Genomic DNA, 14042 nt, shown 5'->3' on the forward strand with positions numbered 1-14042 from the left:
CACACACACACACAAAAGACTCCACCGTGGTACACATGTGAACCAAAGCCTGTTACATGAGCATTACACGCAGAGAGAAGAAACAAGCCTACAAATCCCACCACGTACTCAAACGCCACTTCAACAGCCGCCGTGCCCTTCATGTCGGCGAAGAACAAAAACGCCACAATGGCTTCAATCAGCCCCGACCAAAACGCAGAGTTCATTCTCCACCAGAGGCATTTTTATCTTTAATTAGAGGAGCGAGCAGCTGTCTACAACCCAATCCTGCACACCACCATGATGGCAGGCCTGCACACAAACACTGACTTCAGATCCACTCATATTGTTTCCACTTCAGATTCCTCCATTTTCCTTCAGGTTCATACGCTGTGTTCATTTATAGCCAGGCTTAGAGTTGGTTGCTGATTATCATGAAGAACTAGTTCCTTTTAGAAAATACACTGATCAGAATTGCCTTATATTTACAATTCTGCTGTGATTAAGATCCTAAAAGATCAAACACATTCAGGATTTAAACCCAAATACGGAGTAAATAAAGGCTTTTGATGTAACTTCACTCTTTGCTCTGACTAAATTGCCCGAAGAACATTTTCTTCTCTGTGACCATCTTCAAGTTCCCAGGACATTTAAAGCTCAACACCTCTTCATGTTTCTTTTTTAGCTCTAATAAATCCCAGAAGTAAAGAAAAAAGGCAAGTACATCACTCGCTACAGATTCTAAAAATGGAACATTTTCAACCTCCTATTGTGGCTTTTTTTTTTTAAACATCACTGCAGCTGCACTGATTAATCAATTTGTTCTTAAGCACTAAATGAATCCTCAACTATTAAGACAATCAATTAATCATTTCTTTTTAAAGAAAAAAAACCCTCAAAATCATCTGATTCCACCTTCCTAAATGTGTCTTTTTTTTCTTTTTCTATGACGATAAACTGGATATCTTTTGATTGCTGATAAAACAGGACATTCTAAACACTGATCGACATTTTTAAAAATCATTTTCTAACATTTTACAGACCAGAAAACGAATCAAACAATCAAGAGAATAATCGTCATGAAATTAGCTTTAAGTAGAACTTTCATTTTAATCCCAAACATTGCAAAAAAGTTATTACAAACTCATGTTTTGTAGAGAAATATTGTTCAAAAATGTCCAAAATTACTGCAGACATGCCAAAGTTTTCTTAAATATGTCACACTGAATTTGGGGTAAATGCGTATAAAATAAATGATATGACATCTAAAAGATTTCCTTTTGATCGGATGGTTCCACTACAAAAATGAAGTCCTGGATTTTGATGTTTTGGTGGAAGAAGCTGATAGAGAACACACATGTGACAGTGTGGATCAAGATGATTCCTTCCAACTTTAAAGGCCTCTATGTGGTAAGGAGTGAAACTGTGCTGATGGGTTAAAACAGGCTCCAGCAGCAACGTTTCCTCACTATGCAGATATCGTTAGAGGAGATGGTGGATCCCATCACAGTCACCTTCACCTTCTCTTCCACCCTGATCTTCACCAGTTTCATCCTCCCCTCTCTGTGTTGTTTTCCCTCTCAGCACTTTAATCTTAAAAGCAGCTGCCCCTGATGAGGAAGATCAAAGCATCCCTGCACCAAGCACCGGTCACCGACTCCATCCTCGTGATCACGGTGCACGGTGATATTATTGATTTCTCTGAGATCAATCTCGTCAACCGCTGTTATCCTCTATTGCACCAAAGAGAGCTGGACATGAAGAGAGGAGGAGGAGGAGGAGATTCCAACCTGTTATGTAAGTCGCAGGGAGGATTTTTCACAAGGTAACGACAATGTGTGAAACACAAGTCCACAAGGACTGGGTGATTTTATTTTTTTTTTTTTTTTACTTTTTGTCTAAATTTGTCTGTCGTGTCAGAGGGACGCCTGTGCAGATCTGGCAGGGAGAGCTTTTCTGAGAAATGAGAGAGATGAATGCTCTCTCATAGCCACAGGGAGCTGCATGACGTCAGTCGCCATTCACTGTTTGTGCACAGTTTTGTGTTTTGTTACAGACACACACACACACGGATGTATGAAGCAGTGTTTTTTTCCAGATGAATGCTTGCATAGATGCCTAGTTCTTAAGTAAGATAACCCTTTGGAGCAAGGCAGAGGTGGATTACATGGCTGCTGAGCCCAGAGTCACAGCCAGGGATCCAGTCAAAGTGGTGGGAGGGAAGGATGGAGAAGAGAGGGAGAAAGAAAGAAAGAAGGAGAGAGAGAAAAAAGAGAGAAAAGAGAGAGAGAGAGAGAAAGACGAAAGCCGGTGAGGGGTTTCTATTTCAAATCTCCCTGGACCCCCAAGGCACTTCCGTTCTGGCAGCATCGTCCACCAAAATAAATCATTTCCATCAAAGCTCTCTGACCATTCAGTGCTTTTCTTCCTCAACAAAAAGCAAACTCACGCAAGCTGCTGCACTCGTTCAGCTTTCAAAGAGACACACAGGTAGAGCGACGAGCTCTCAGATCAGAATCTAGCAAAATTAACCAAACATGCTCCTGAAAAAAAAACAAAAAAACAAAACTGCTCAGCTTCATAATAGAAAACACATCCGCTTCCATTCCTAGTGGCCAAACTTGTTTTTCATGCTCTTATATAACGTTTCTATTATGTTGCTCCATGGAGAGGCTGCTTTGCAAATGCTCTTTTCTCACACTCGTTGGAAAAGCTGCTCTTAATGTTTCCCTGATTGCACAAATAAGAAGAAGAAGAAGAAAAAAAAAACATCCCACAAGCAAAACCACTAATTTCACATAAGAAACAGAGCGTACCTAATGTCCTATAGTGAAGTCAGATCAGTTTGATGTGGGCTGTGGTCTGTCTGTCTGTCTGTCTTTCTGTCTGTCTGTCTGTCACACGGATCAATAGGTGGTGCTCTTGCATGGGCTGCTGAACTTTTCCCCCTGTCCTCTCCAAGTCGCGCATGAAGTTCATCTTTGCGCACCAGAGCTCAAAACCCATTCCAGTGCGACCAGACGTTTATTAATAGTAATAATATTATTTAAAAATGCTTACGTCATCTGACAAGTAGGGGGAAGATCATTTACGTAGACGTGTGATGATGTGATTGGTCGCTGAATTAGGAATCTTTTTTTTCTTCTTCTTCCAAAAAAAAAAAACGAGCAAAAATGATGCCTGTTTGGGAGGAGAGAGGATGTTTTTTTTTTTTTTTTGGTTCATTTTGTAGGTAACTGCAAGGAAGGTTGGGGTGGTGTATGTGTATGTGTGTGTGTGTGTCAACAAAATTACACCACGGAGGCTTGACAACGTGAAACACACACATACACACACACACATATATACACACAGAGACACAAGCAGCTCTCCGTGCGCGCAGCCGGGGCTGTGCGTCCGAGTGCGCCAGTGAGTGTGTGTTTTGAATTCAAATGCAGCAACACACCAGAGCTGCAAATGCGGAGACTGAGAAAAGGATGGCGATGATGGTGTTTGGGAGCCTTGACATTTTTTTTTCTCCCCACACACACACACGCAATCTCACATACACCCGTGATAAAGTAGCCCACTTCAGAGGTTAAAAAAAAAAGAAGAAGAAAAAAGAAAAAGCTGCCGCATTCGTGCCAGGTACAATCGGGCCACATTTAGCGCGGTAATGATAATAAAGATCCACCTACCATATTGACTTCAGAGACCATGTCTATGCTGGCTATGTCTATATTCATCCCCACGGCCACCGGCGCACCTGTGAAGGAGAGGAGGCGTTAATACGGGACACATGAATTCTTCTTCATTTTTTTCTCCTCCTCATCATGTAAATTGCACAAAATTCGTGACGCGGAGCTCAGGTTCCCTCTCTGATCCCCACATACAGGAGACTTGTGCATCACCGTGAGCGCCAACCTACATGTTTGACACACAGATGAGCACCAAATGGCGCTAATTTCATTTATTTAGCGGACTAATCAAACATTGATGAGCGGTATCGATCACGTTAAAAGCCTTTCATCGGATGAAACATGCACATCATTTCTCTTAGCCCTAATTGGAAAGGCCTATTTGACTGTGAAGGGATGATTATGTAAATTAAAGCAGATTTTGCGATTCATTACACATGTATCGCGCGTCAGGAGGGGCGTGAAAACATGACATTCCGTTTTCACATTTTTTTTTTTTTTTCTCGTTACCTCCGAAATCTGGCCTCAACCGAATGTCGTATCCTTTCATCAGCCTGTCCACTGTTTCTTTTACCAGAGGCATATTGCTCGGATCTTTGATATCCTTGACGCTGTGGAGAGAAAAAGGTGGTGTAATGCAAAATAGCTTGTTAATATCACACGCCAGGCACGCTTCAACAGAGGCTATACATGGCATCGCAAGACGGAGGATGGAGGAGGAAGAAAAAAAATTGAAAAAACACACAAACGACGTTTACCTTTGAGCCCAAACGAAAGTCACTAGTAAGGAAAAAGTCAAAATCCCAAAGTGGTTTTTCCTGATCCTCCCCATCGCAACAGCTTTTGAGGTGGTTTCTGGATGCGAGTGAGGAGAGCGCACATCCAACTTACTCCAGACAGTGCAGAGGAGCCAATGAGGGGCGCATGCGTGCAGCCAGCCCAAGATCAAAGAGTGGAGACTGATGATGGTGGATGAGCAGTTTCCATTGCAGAGAAAAATATTAAAGGGACAAGTGAATGTGCGTAATGAAGAAACAAGCATTTGTGCCAGGAGTGAAAAACGCAGCATCGATGTTCATTAGAAGCTTTTTTATTCTTTCTGTTTATGAGATAAGTTAGTCTATATCCTGACAAGGTCAAATAATGGGATGTTCTGTGGGGTTGAGATTAAGTGAACAGCAAGTTCTGATGGGTTTTTTTTATTTGTTGTTGTTGGGTTTTTTGTTTTTTTTTTAATGTTCCTGGACATGTTGAGTGGATACAGCACCTCATCTCTTACAGGTACATACTTCATACACAAACATGGCCCCCCCTCCCCATCCCCAAAACATCTACGCACCAACCACACTAAAATAGAAAATGCATGCCATCAACACCCATGGGTATCATATCCCACTCTTCCCTGCAATGTTTCCACAGGACCTGCAGTACATCTGAAAATGCAGAGGGAGCACCAGAGCGCCAGAGCAGAAAGGTGGGCTGGAAAAACACAATCCCACAATTCATTTTCTCAGGTTTGAGTACATTTTTTTCCAAGCTGCGAGGAGGGATGCGAGCCTCCTCTAAATTGTCTTTGATCTTGTTGTAGTGGGAGCCGTGCTTCTGTAGAGGGCAGGCTTCTGAAAGCATTGGTTCACTGTTGCATCACCACCAGTTACAGCCATCATAGATTATATCATCCGCATCTTTTTGATGTGTTTCTTGGTTTGTGTGTCTGCAAGAGTGCGTCTGAGCGTCATGCACACACTGTATGTGTGTGGCGATCTGTCTCGGGCTCGGGGAAGTTTGTCGTGTGAGAACGTGGCGGGTGTTTAAAGTGATTGAGGCCGGTGAAGGGCAGCTCTTCAGTTACTGATCAGAACACAAGTGGGCAGTGGTCACAGCCTGTGAAATGAATAGATGTGCAGCAGGAGAATAAATGAGTTTCTGATTCATTTCCTCTGTCAGATGAGAGCAGAGTGAATGCTGAGAGCTTGTTCGCAGAGACGAGAGAGGAGGGTGAGGTGAGGCCGGCTGGATGCTGAAGGTCTCTCAGGCTGCACGTGCCCTTTACCAGGTCCTCTCAGTTTTCAACATCCACGTCCCTGCAAGAGCACAAGCCAGAAATGTGAGCGCAGCTTAGAGAAACCTCTCTCTGCTTCCACATTCAGAGATGCTCTCTCTGCAGCATACCGCACAGCCTAAACTGTTACTGTGCTCCCCCGTCCTCCACTGCGCCTCCTTTTTAAAGTGGCAAAAATATAAAGGCGATAGATGTGTTGCAGCTGTTCTCATGCTCTCCATCTTGTCTCTCTCATTATTCTGCAGAACGTTATAAACAAAACAACCATAAAAATTCTCTGACAGGAACATGAGAAGCATGATGAGCAGATTTGCACTCCCCAGTGTTACATAACAGATCTCTCTCTCCCCCGTCTCTGCCTCTCTCTGTCTTTTTTTTTGCGCTGTATCTCTCTTTTTGCTTCTTGGACATGGAGCTTTGTGTTTTATAAGTGGCTCACTTATAAGCGGGGAAAGTGAATAGTGGCTTCTTCTTCGTGTGGTTAACGTACAAAGTGAGCTCTGGTTTGTTTCCCCTGTGGAGAGAGAGTGCTGTCATTAAAACGACTGGGTTTTTACCAGCCCCCAGGTAAACCTTATATAAAGGAGCTGGATGCATTCTTTCCTCCTCAAATTAACTAAGCATCCCGGCCTCTTTTTGTATTGTAAATCTATGATGATGATAAAAGCCACAGTGCTGGCGTCAATGCAGCAACAACACCACCAAACATCATTCTCCTCTTTTTTTTTTTTTTTCGCCTACAACTCCCGGGGCTGTTTCAGCATTAGAAATTATTGATGTCTTTACTGCCTAGATAAAAGTCTTTGACAAAAAACTGTGGGTAGTTATTGTTCTATTGAAGCTATCATAGGAGCCGAGTGAGACAAAGATTGTGGCTCTTTGAGCTACAAAGTAAGTATGCATATACATTCTTCGTCCATTGTTACACTTTTTTTGTGTCCTTTTTGCCTCATTTGAAGAATATTGGATTTCTTCCACATCTGTCTCAGTTTTTTTTTTTTTTACTATGTTTCATGAAAGGCTTTCTGGATCTGCTGTCTTGTCACACATGACTCACAGAGTGTTGACACGAAAATGTTTTTTAAAAAAAAAGTTTTTGCCTCTTTTTTGAAAAAAAGAAAAAATTATGAGGAAACTTTTAGCAGCTTAGGCCTCTAAATATTATTCAAGCTCAGATTTTCACTACACGAGCATCAAAATAATTCCCAATATTATGACATATCTTGATATCTATGGAAAAACTGGAAAAGAAATAATGCTAGCAGTCAAATTCATCTTAAACTTTGTTTATTGTGTGTTTTGTTTTGTGATTAACACTCAAAATATGAGGGTAGAGAGAGTCTGTTAATAGTTACTGATGCTGCAATATTTATATTTTGCGTGTTTTTTTTTAACATGATATGAATATTAAGTTTTTTTTAAATGTTATGTTAATGTAGGCATACTGTGGCACACAATGGTCTTGCTGTACCTTATTATCATTCTGCTTTAAGGTGAAAAAACACCCTGGATATTTCTTTAAACTAATCACAGTTGTCATACTCCCTCAAAATAGTGATGAGAGAAATGATTTTGGTGGAGCATTTGCATGCGGGGAGGCAAGAACTGCCATTCAAATGACTTTTTCAAAAAAAACAACAACTAAAACAAAACAACTACCTGCCTTACTGTAAGATCCAAACCTTCTGCAAACATTTTACATTCTCAGTGTGGTAGGTTGCTGTATGGAGGGTATTGTTGTTTCATGAAGGAGATTTTGAAACAGCGTAGATAGCAGAAGAGAAAGAGACAGCCATGTGAAATGTGCAGTCAGTTATCAGGCTTAAACCAGCAGTCCACATCTGGTGAGTCACACTACGACAACCATCATTCAAAGAAAGCGGTCTGAGAAGGAAAAAACACTCTTGGAGTTGTAAAAATCGCACGGCCAAAGCAGCTGCGGCTAACTTAATTGTAATCTACAGAACCTACAGTAGAAGAACAATTACTACAGATTTTTGTTACTATTAACAAATTTCATGTTAGGACAAAACGCAACAATCCTTTGGCTGATCTCTTTCCTATTCTGTCTGTTGCACATATATTTCAGGCTGAGAGACAATATTTAAAAGGAAAAAAAAAGTTCTTTTCATGAGATTTATTGACAGTAACAATGTAGAATATCACCACTTATTCTATAAGTACATGGACCTTCCTGTGGTGGCTTTACCCTGATACCAGACAGATGTACCAACAGACTAAAGAGTGGGATGTTACCTGGCCCTCTCCATGGTGTCTTTGGCCAGGTAGATGTACCAGTAGGCCAGGTTGAAGAGGCCGAAGGCCACGGGGAAGAGGATGCGAGCGTATGCGTCAATGGGGCTGGTGCCGGCCAGCTGTGGGATTTGAGGAAAAGCTGAGCCCTGCTGGAGGAAAATGGGCACAGGGGGAGCTTCTCCAGGCTCACTGCGGCACACCGAGTGGTTTCTCTTCTTCAGGCCTTCCCGAGGGTTGTTGTCCGACTGCTGGGGGAGGAAGGGGGAAGCGAAAGAGGTGAGGGTGGGGTTAGTGTTGGTTCTCATAGGGGAGGTTCTACCCTGCAACTTCTTATATGATAATTTTAACATTCTTGTGTCATGCATAAAAGGCTGCAAGTCGTGTTTGTTCCCACAGGAGCTTTCTCTCAATGGTATGCCAACATCTCTGCAGAACGCAGCGGGTAGTTTGCTGAATGCCCATAGGATGGTTGGGAGATTATACAGGGAGGAGAGCTGGAGTTGTTCTCTGTTCTCACACTGAAGCTATTTTTAAAGCATCTAACCATGAGCTCCACACGTGAGACGGATCCCAGGAGGACGCTGTGGTGGCTTACTGTATTAGCATAAAGCATATAGCTGGAGATGAGAGCGCTACAACGGCACATATTACTATTTAATGTGTGGTGTGCCCTGAATGGGGAGAACGAAGGAGGCAGGGTGACTACTTGGAAATGCATAGAAAAAGGCCGATCTGTGGCATGATTTCCTTTTTTCTATATCTGAGTCTGAAGCTGCCGGTTTTCTGTTCATCATTAACATCACTGCATCAAACTCTCTGCAGCACCTAAGACATGCTGTACCTCCATTGTTGGCTTTGTAAATGCGTTTGAAGTGTTTAAAATATGGTGTTTCTGAGCAGGTTGCTTTTATGCAAAGTTCGAGACAACAGCTATGTTATTGACTCACATCTCACACAAAAAATACGTGAGGTTTATCCATTCAAACCACGCAATCAGTGCAATGTTTATGTATTTTTGCCATACGGACTTCTGTATCTGTTACTGAAGATCATCAGGTTAATTGCGGGGAGAGTATATTTTTTAAAAAATCTGATTTTTCAGTTTGATAGATAACCTGTGCTTATTTGCTCTTTGCCCAGTGTTAGATCAGAACTTTTACTCTCATACACTGTAAAAAAATAAACAAATCCTGTACAAAAAAATAAATACATTAAGCAGCAAAAGTGTCAAAGAAAATATGTTAAAAACAGTGGAATACTGTAACATTCAAAAACTGTTTTAAAAAGTGTGAAAATAATATCAAATATCTATAAAATGAATATATTATTTTAGCATTTTAAATACAATAAAACCGTCTAATGTACGGCACACATTGTTAAAGATCAAATTGCTATTGATTTGGATATTATGTAAAGTTTTTGCCTCTTTTCTCCACAGACAACATATTAAATAAATACTTTTAAGATTAAACTAGATGTTACCTGTAATTTAACAAAACAGGAGAAATCTGTCAATAACAGTTTCTACAAATATTTATAATTTTTTAATCTAATGTGTAGATTTTTTTCTTTAACATAATGGAAAATATTTATATAAAAAACTGTATTTTTGCTTAATTAAATACTGCAGTAGTGTAATTTTATAGTCGAACATTTTTAAAAATAACTGAAATTTGTAAAAAAAAATACAGATTTTTTACATGGACATTAGGTATATTTTTGGCCTGCTTACTACCAGTAACATGTAAATTAATACTTTTTTCAGTGATTTGTTTTTTATCTGTAATTTAACAATACAGGTAAAACCAGGAAAATATTAGTAAATTTAAAAAAACAAAAACAACTGTTAATTGTTTACAGCATCTAAAGAAAATATGTTGCTAGAATGTATTTCCAACTATTTGTCTAACCATAAAAATACATCTTTTGCTTTGTTCTTGTTTTGCAAAATAACCACTGTTCCCTCATTAATTAGCTTTATTTTTACTAATTAAAGAATACATCACAGTTTCAGTGCTGCTCTCTTGTAACGCTGTCAAACTTATGATAAGCACTTTTATAAAGTATCAAAATCAATGCGGCACACTCAGAAATATTCTTTCTTCATTATTCAAGCAGTCTCCTTCACTGTCACAACCTGCTGACAACATTACCCAGAATGCAACTCAACAACATCGCCTCGATCAGAGATTTAAGTGTGTTACAAGACGAGCAGCTAATGTATGTATTCATAAAGAAACCAGATTTGTTGGGTTTTACATTTTTAATTTAGTAGAATCCTAACTTTAATTTTTTTAATTTAGTCAGGCTATTTATTAGTTTATAATATTGTAGGTTCTCAAACTAAACATTAAGGTTAGTCTGGTTAATTTGCATTGCATGTAATATTGTAGGGTCTTAATCTTAAATCCATCCATCCATCCATCCATTATCTATACACTGCTTAATCCTCACACACAGGGACGTGAATCTGAGGTCTTCAGATTTAGTTCTTCTTTAATTTTACTCTCATCTCACAGACTAGTGACGCCGACTTGATGCAAGTTTATCAAACAGTGTCATGCCACAAAACACTTCATACAACCTTTTCATTTTTCATACTTAAAGTAAATGCACAGTTTCTTTTCCTTTTTTTAAATTATATACCACTTTTCTGACAAGTGACGTTGTTTGATATGAATATTACATGTACCAATAAAAATGTTCCTTTTTGTATGTGCAGAACTAAAGCTGGGGTAAGCAGTAATCTGGACAAGGCAACAAAAAAAATACAAAAAGCAAAGAAGACACAAAGAAAAATTCTGGGTTTGAAAATATACAGTCCTCGTCCTGCAGCTCTCCCACCAGAACAGAGCACATGTTTCAAATGAACGTAGTTATCAAAGCCACAAGTCAACATTTGTTTTGTTAAATCACACAGAATCCAAAGCAAAATTCCTCCATCCAACCCACTGCACCAACACGTACGACTCTCCCCACAAACTTTGCTGATCTTTTTACTATCTCACCTGCTCTGAATGAAGTCTATTTTCCTCTCAGACCACTTAAATCACAATATGCAGAAAGGTTATGATGGATTTTTTCTGCCCAGTGATGCCCAAAAAAATGACTGCTTACTCCAGATTTAACCATCAAAACTACTTACTGAAACCGTGTCATCGTCATCGCTGCCGGTGGCCAGCACCTCAAGCTTGTCCTGTCTGGCTTTTTGCTTCTTCAGACGGTTGGCCTGCAAGGTGGCGAAGTAGTTTACCGCCGCAAATTCAACGAGAGCTGACGCCACAAAGGCAAAACAGACGGCGATGAACCAGTCCATGGCGGTGGCATAGGCTACTTTGGGCAGAGACTGCCTGGCGCTGATGCTCAGGGTGGTCATGGTCAGCACGGTGGTGATACCTTAGGGAGAACCAGGAGTTTATGACTCACACATGGAGATAGAGACTAATATCAACCTGATGAGTTTACATTAATTACGGCTGGGAAGAGGAACAAACCTGCAACTGTGCGTGCAGGAACAGATTCTTTGTTGATCCAAAAAGAGACTTGTGACAGCACGACGACCATTATGAGAGGGATGTAGGTCTGTATGAGGTAGTATCCCAGCTTCCTCTGGAGGTGGAAATGGACCACCTGCACAGAGTAGTGACCTGCAAGATAAACAGCACGTATGAAGAGAGCAAACCCCTGAGGGACCAAGCAGGATAACACAGAGTGGATGCCCTTGCATGCCCTTGAAATAGAATAGCTGCTGATAGGAACATATAGATATATTGATGCTTTTAGGACTGGTGTAGCCTGCTAACTGTAAGAGAAGATGTGAGAGTGAAGAGGAGAGGAAGGAAGAGAGCGGGACAAAAAAAAAGAAAAAAAGGAGGAGGAGGGAAGGAGCACAGCAGACATTTGAAATTGGGATAAAATCAAGCCGGGGAGGAAGAAGCGAGTGCGGTGGGGGCTGGAGGAGAGCTTGCAGTGCCACTCTGCGTAACACTGCCCTGCTCTGCCTAAACACATGCATGCAGACATTCACAGACCAAAAACATGCTGAATCATGCACGCACACATACAGATGTTCCCTCTCTCGCTCCGTGTTTCCTAAATGTGCCTCATCCTCTCTGTTCCAGGGATGTGCTGGGTTCACAGCAGGGAAGCACTTCTCTTTCTTCTGCTGAAAAGAGAACATGCACACACACTACTCCGTCCTTCCTCCTCTCTGTCAGTGCATCCACTGGGCTTTAAACCTTGTAGTTCTTTTTTAAGGCACACCATTCGCATTAGGCCTGACCACTTAAGCATCTTAGATGGCTGCTCAAGGAAGTCTTTGCTTTTATATCAGTCTGCTGCGGGGGAGTAATGGACACTAGTGCAGAGTCTGAAGACTTCTCATTCGACCTCTCTCTGCTCCAAGATTCATCAGCTTGTCCGATTTTTTTTAATCAAACTTTCAAGCGTGTCTGTGACTGTAATTGTATCTCCATAAGAAGAGTGAACAGTGAGCATTACCTGTGTTTAACTTTACTATCTCACTGGACAAAGTCTGTCCCACGAGATCGTACTGCAGAAGACTCATTGACTCTTTGGGACACTCGACGGAGGCTATCGGCCCCTTCCTCCACGTGAACACAATTTCACTGCTGGTGTACGCATCTGAAATGGAGAAGCGTTTAAGAAAACTCTCAGACAACTCAAAAGTTGGACGCATTTATAGATCTGGATGTCAGCATTCATTTTGCTATACTCACAGCTTCCAAACCTGAGAGGACAGGCGTGGCCGTCCATCGGGAAATCCATTAGTCTCATTGGACACTCTGCACTGATTGTCAGCCTGACAGCAAGAGGACACACAGGAATCACTCTCACATATTTATTTCAATGAATGACTAGAAGAGACGTTTTATCAGCAAAACAACACTTTCTAAGATCACCTCATGGTGTAGAGGACAGTGCCATTCTGCATAATGCGGAACAGCTTGTTGGGTGTGGTCATGTTATGCGAAATAGACTTCTTGGAGTTTCTGAAGAAAGTGTCAGGCGTCCAGATCTTGTCCACCATGCGGTTATTCAGCCGCAGGATTTCAGTTGGACCTTCGAATTTCAGCCGCTCATCGACCCACATCTGGCGGAAGAACATGTCCATGGTGTACTCCTGGTGCACGAACACAACACACAAGTGGATGTGAAAACAAATCATCTGCAATCCTAAAGTTTAAATTTAGACCTTTGCCCACTCATTCAGCAGCATGCATAACACTGAGGAGACATTTCAACATTGGAGTGAAAGGTGAGGAGAGATGACGAGGCAATGATGGATGCCACTCATCCCAGATAATCATTAATCAATCCATTCAGCCATTCCCTCTGCCTGACATGTTGTCATATTGATTTAGAGGCCATCAATAATGGAGTTATAAGGCTGGTCAAACAGATTAACGCTCATTAGATGGTCTCATGGCAGATTGCCCATAAGGCTCGTCACTGAAGCACTATTATCCCTCGCAGTCAGCACATATACACGTCCTTACAGAAGTAAGATCGTACCATCTCGACGTCTGAAACAGGTCCAAAGCTGGTGACAAAGATGTCCGTTTTCACCTCTGTAACACCGCCTGCAACAGTAATTAACAGTTGTGCAATGAAAAGCACACAAATAGAGCAGCACAATATCCTCAATGTATCTCAAAAATGGAAGACTTCCAAGGATTGAAAGTTGGAATTACCTCCAGAACCAGGTCGCAGTCTGTTGTCATAACCATCCAACAGTCTATCCAAAATGCGAGTGATGTTGTCTGAGAATATCTTTTCATTTCCCAAAACATTACCTAGACTGCAGAGGGGGGGAAAAAAGCATTAAACTCTCAGGATCACTGTTTAAATGTTTCAACACGGGGGAAAAAAAAGACTCACCTTATCCAGCATATAAAAGCAACCAAAGTTAACGAGCGGACGGCCATCCTTTGCAGCAACTTTTCAGTCAACTTCCCCAGCAATGCATACCGTATTAAAAAGCATGTGAGAGGAGCAGAAGAACCAATAGAACCAGCGTGCTTTTTTTTATGTGTGACTGGTAGGTG

At 41.2% G+C, this 14042-nt stretch overlaps 1 protein-coding gene across 1 annotated transcript; it reads right to left on the reverse strand.

The window, feature by feature from the left end:
* Positions 1-4730: 4730 nt before the first annotated feature.
* Positions 4731-13153, reverse strand: gabra6a (gamma-aminobutyric acid type A receptor subunit alpha6a). Its single transcript, XM_008284355.1, has 7 exons — positions 12897-13153; positions 12714-12796; positions 12475-12618; positions 11469-11621; positions 11120-11370; positions 7975-8222; positions 4731-5740 (listed from the first exon to the last, which is right to left on the reverse strand). The coding sequence occupies exons 1-7, from the start codon at positions 13106-13108 to the stop codon at positions 5719-5721; spliced, it is 1113 nt and encodes a 370-aa protein (XP_008282577.1). The 5' UTR covers positions 13109-13153; the 3' UTR covers positions 4731-5718.
* Between the last annotated feature and the right edge of the window lie 889 nt (positions 13154-14042).

Source organism: Stegastes partitus, unplaced genomic scaffold (genome assembly GCF_000690725.1).
Source record: "Stegastes partitus isolate 25-593 unplaced genomic scaffold, Stegastes_partitus-1.0.2 Scaffold356, whole genome shotgun sequence".
Lineage (NCBI taxonomy): Eukaryota > Metazoa > Chordata > Actinopteri > Pomacentridae > Stegastes > Stegastes partitus.

Excerpts from the sequence above, each read along its gene's own strand:
- gabra6a (XM_008284355.1), bottom strand. The coding sequence starts at position 13,108 with ATGGACATGTTCTTCCGCCAGATGTGGGTCGATGAGCGGCTGAAATTC. Across the intron at positions 12,619-12,713 it reads TCCTCTCAGGTTTGGAAGCT|ATGCGTACACCAGCAGTGAA; the intron begins GTGAGTATAGCA and ends TCTCCATTTCAG. Across the intron at positions 11,622-12,474 it reads GATAGTAAAGTTAAACACAG|GTCACTACTCTGTGCAGGTG; the intron begins GTAATGCTCACT and ends TTTATCTTGCAG.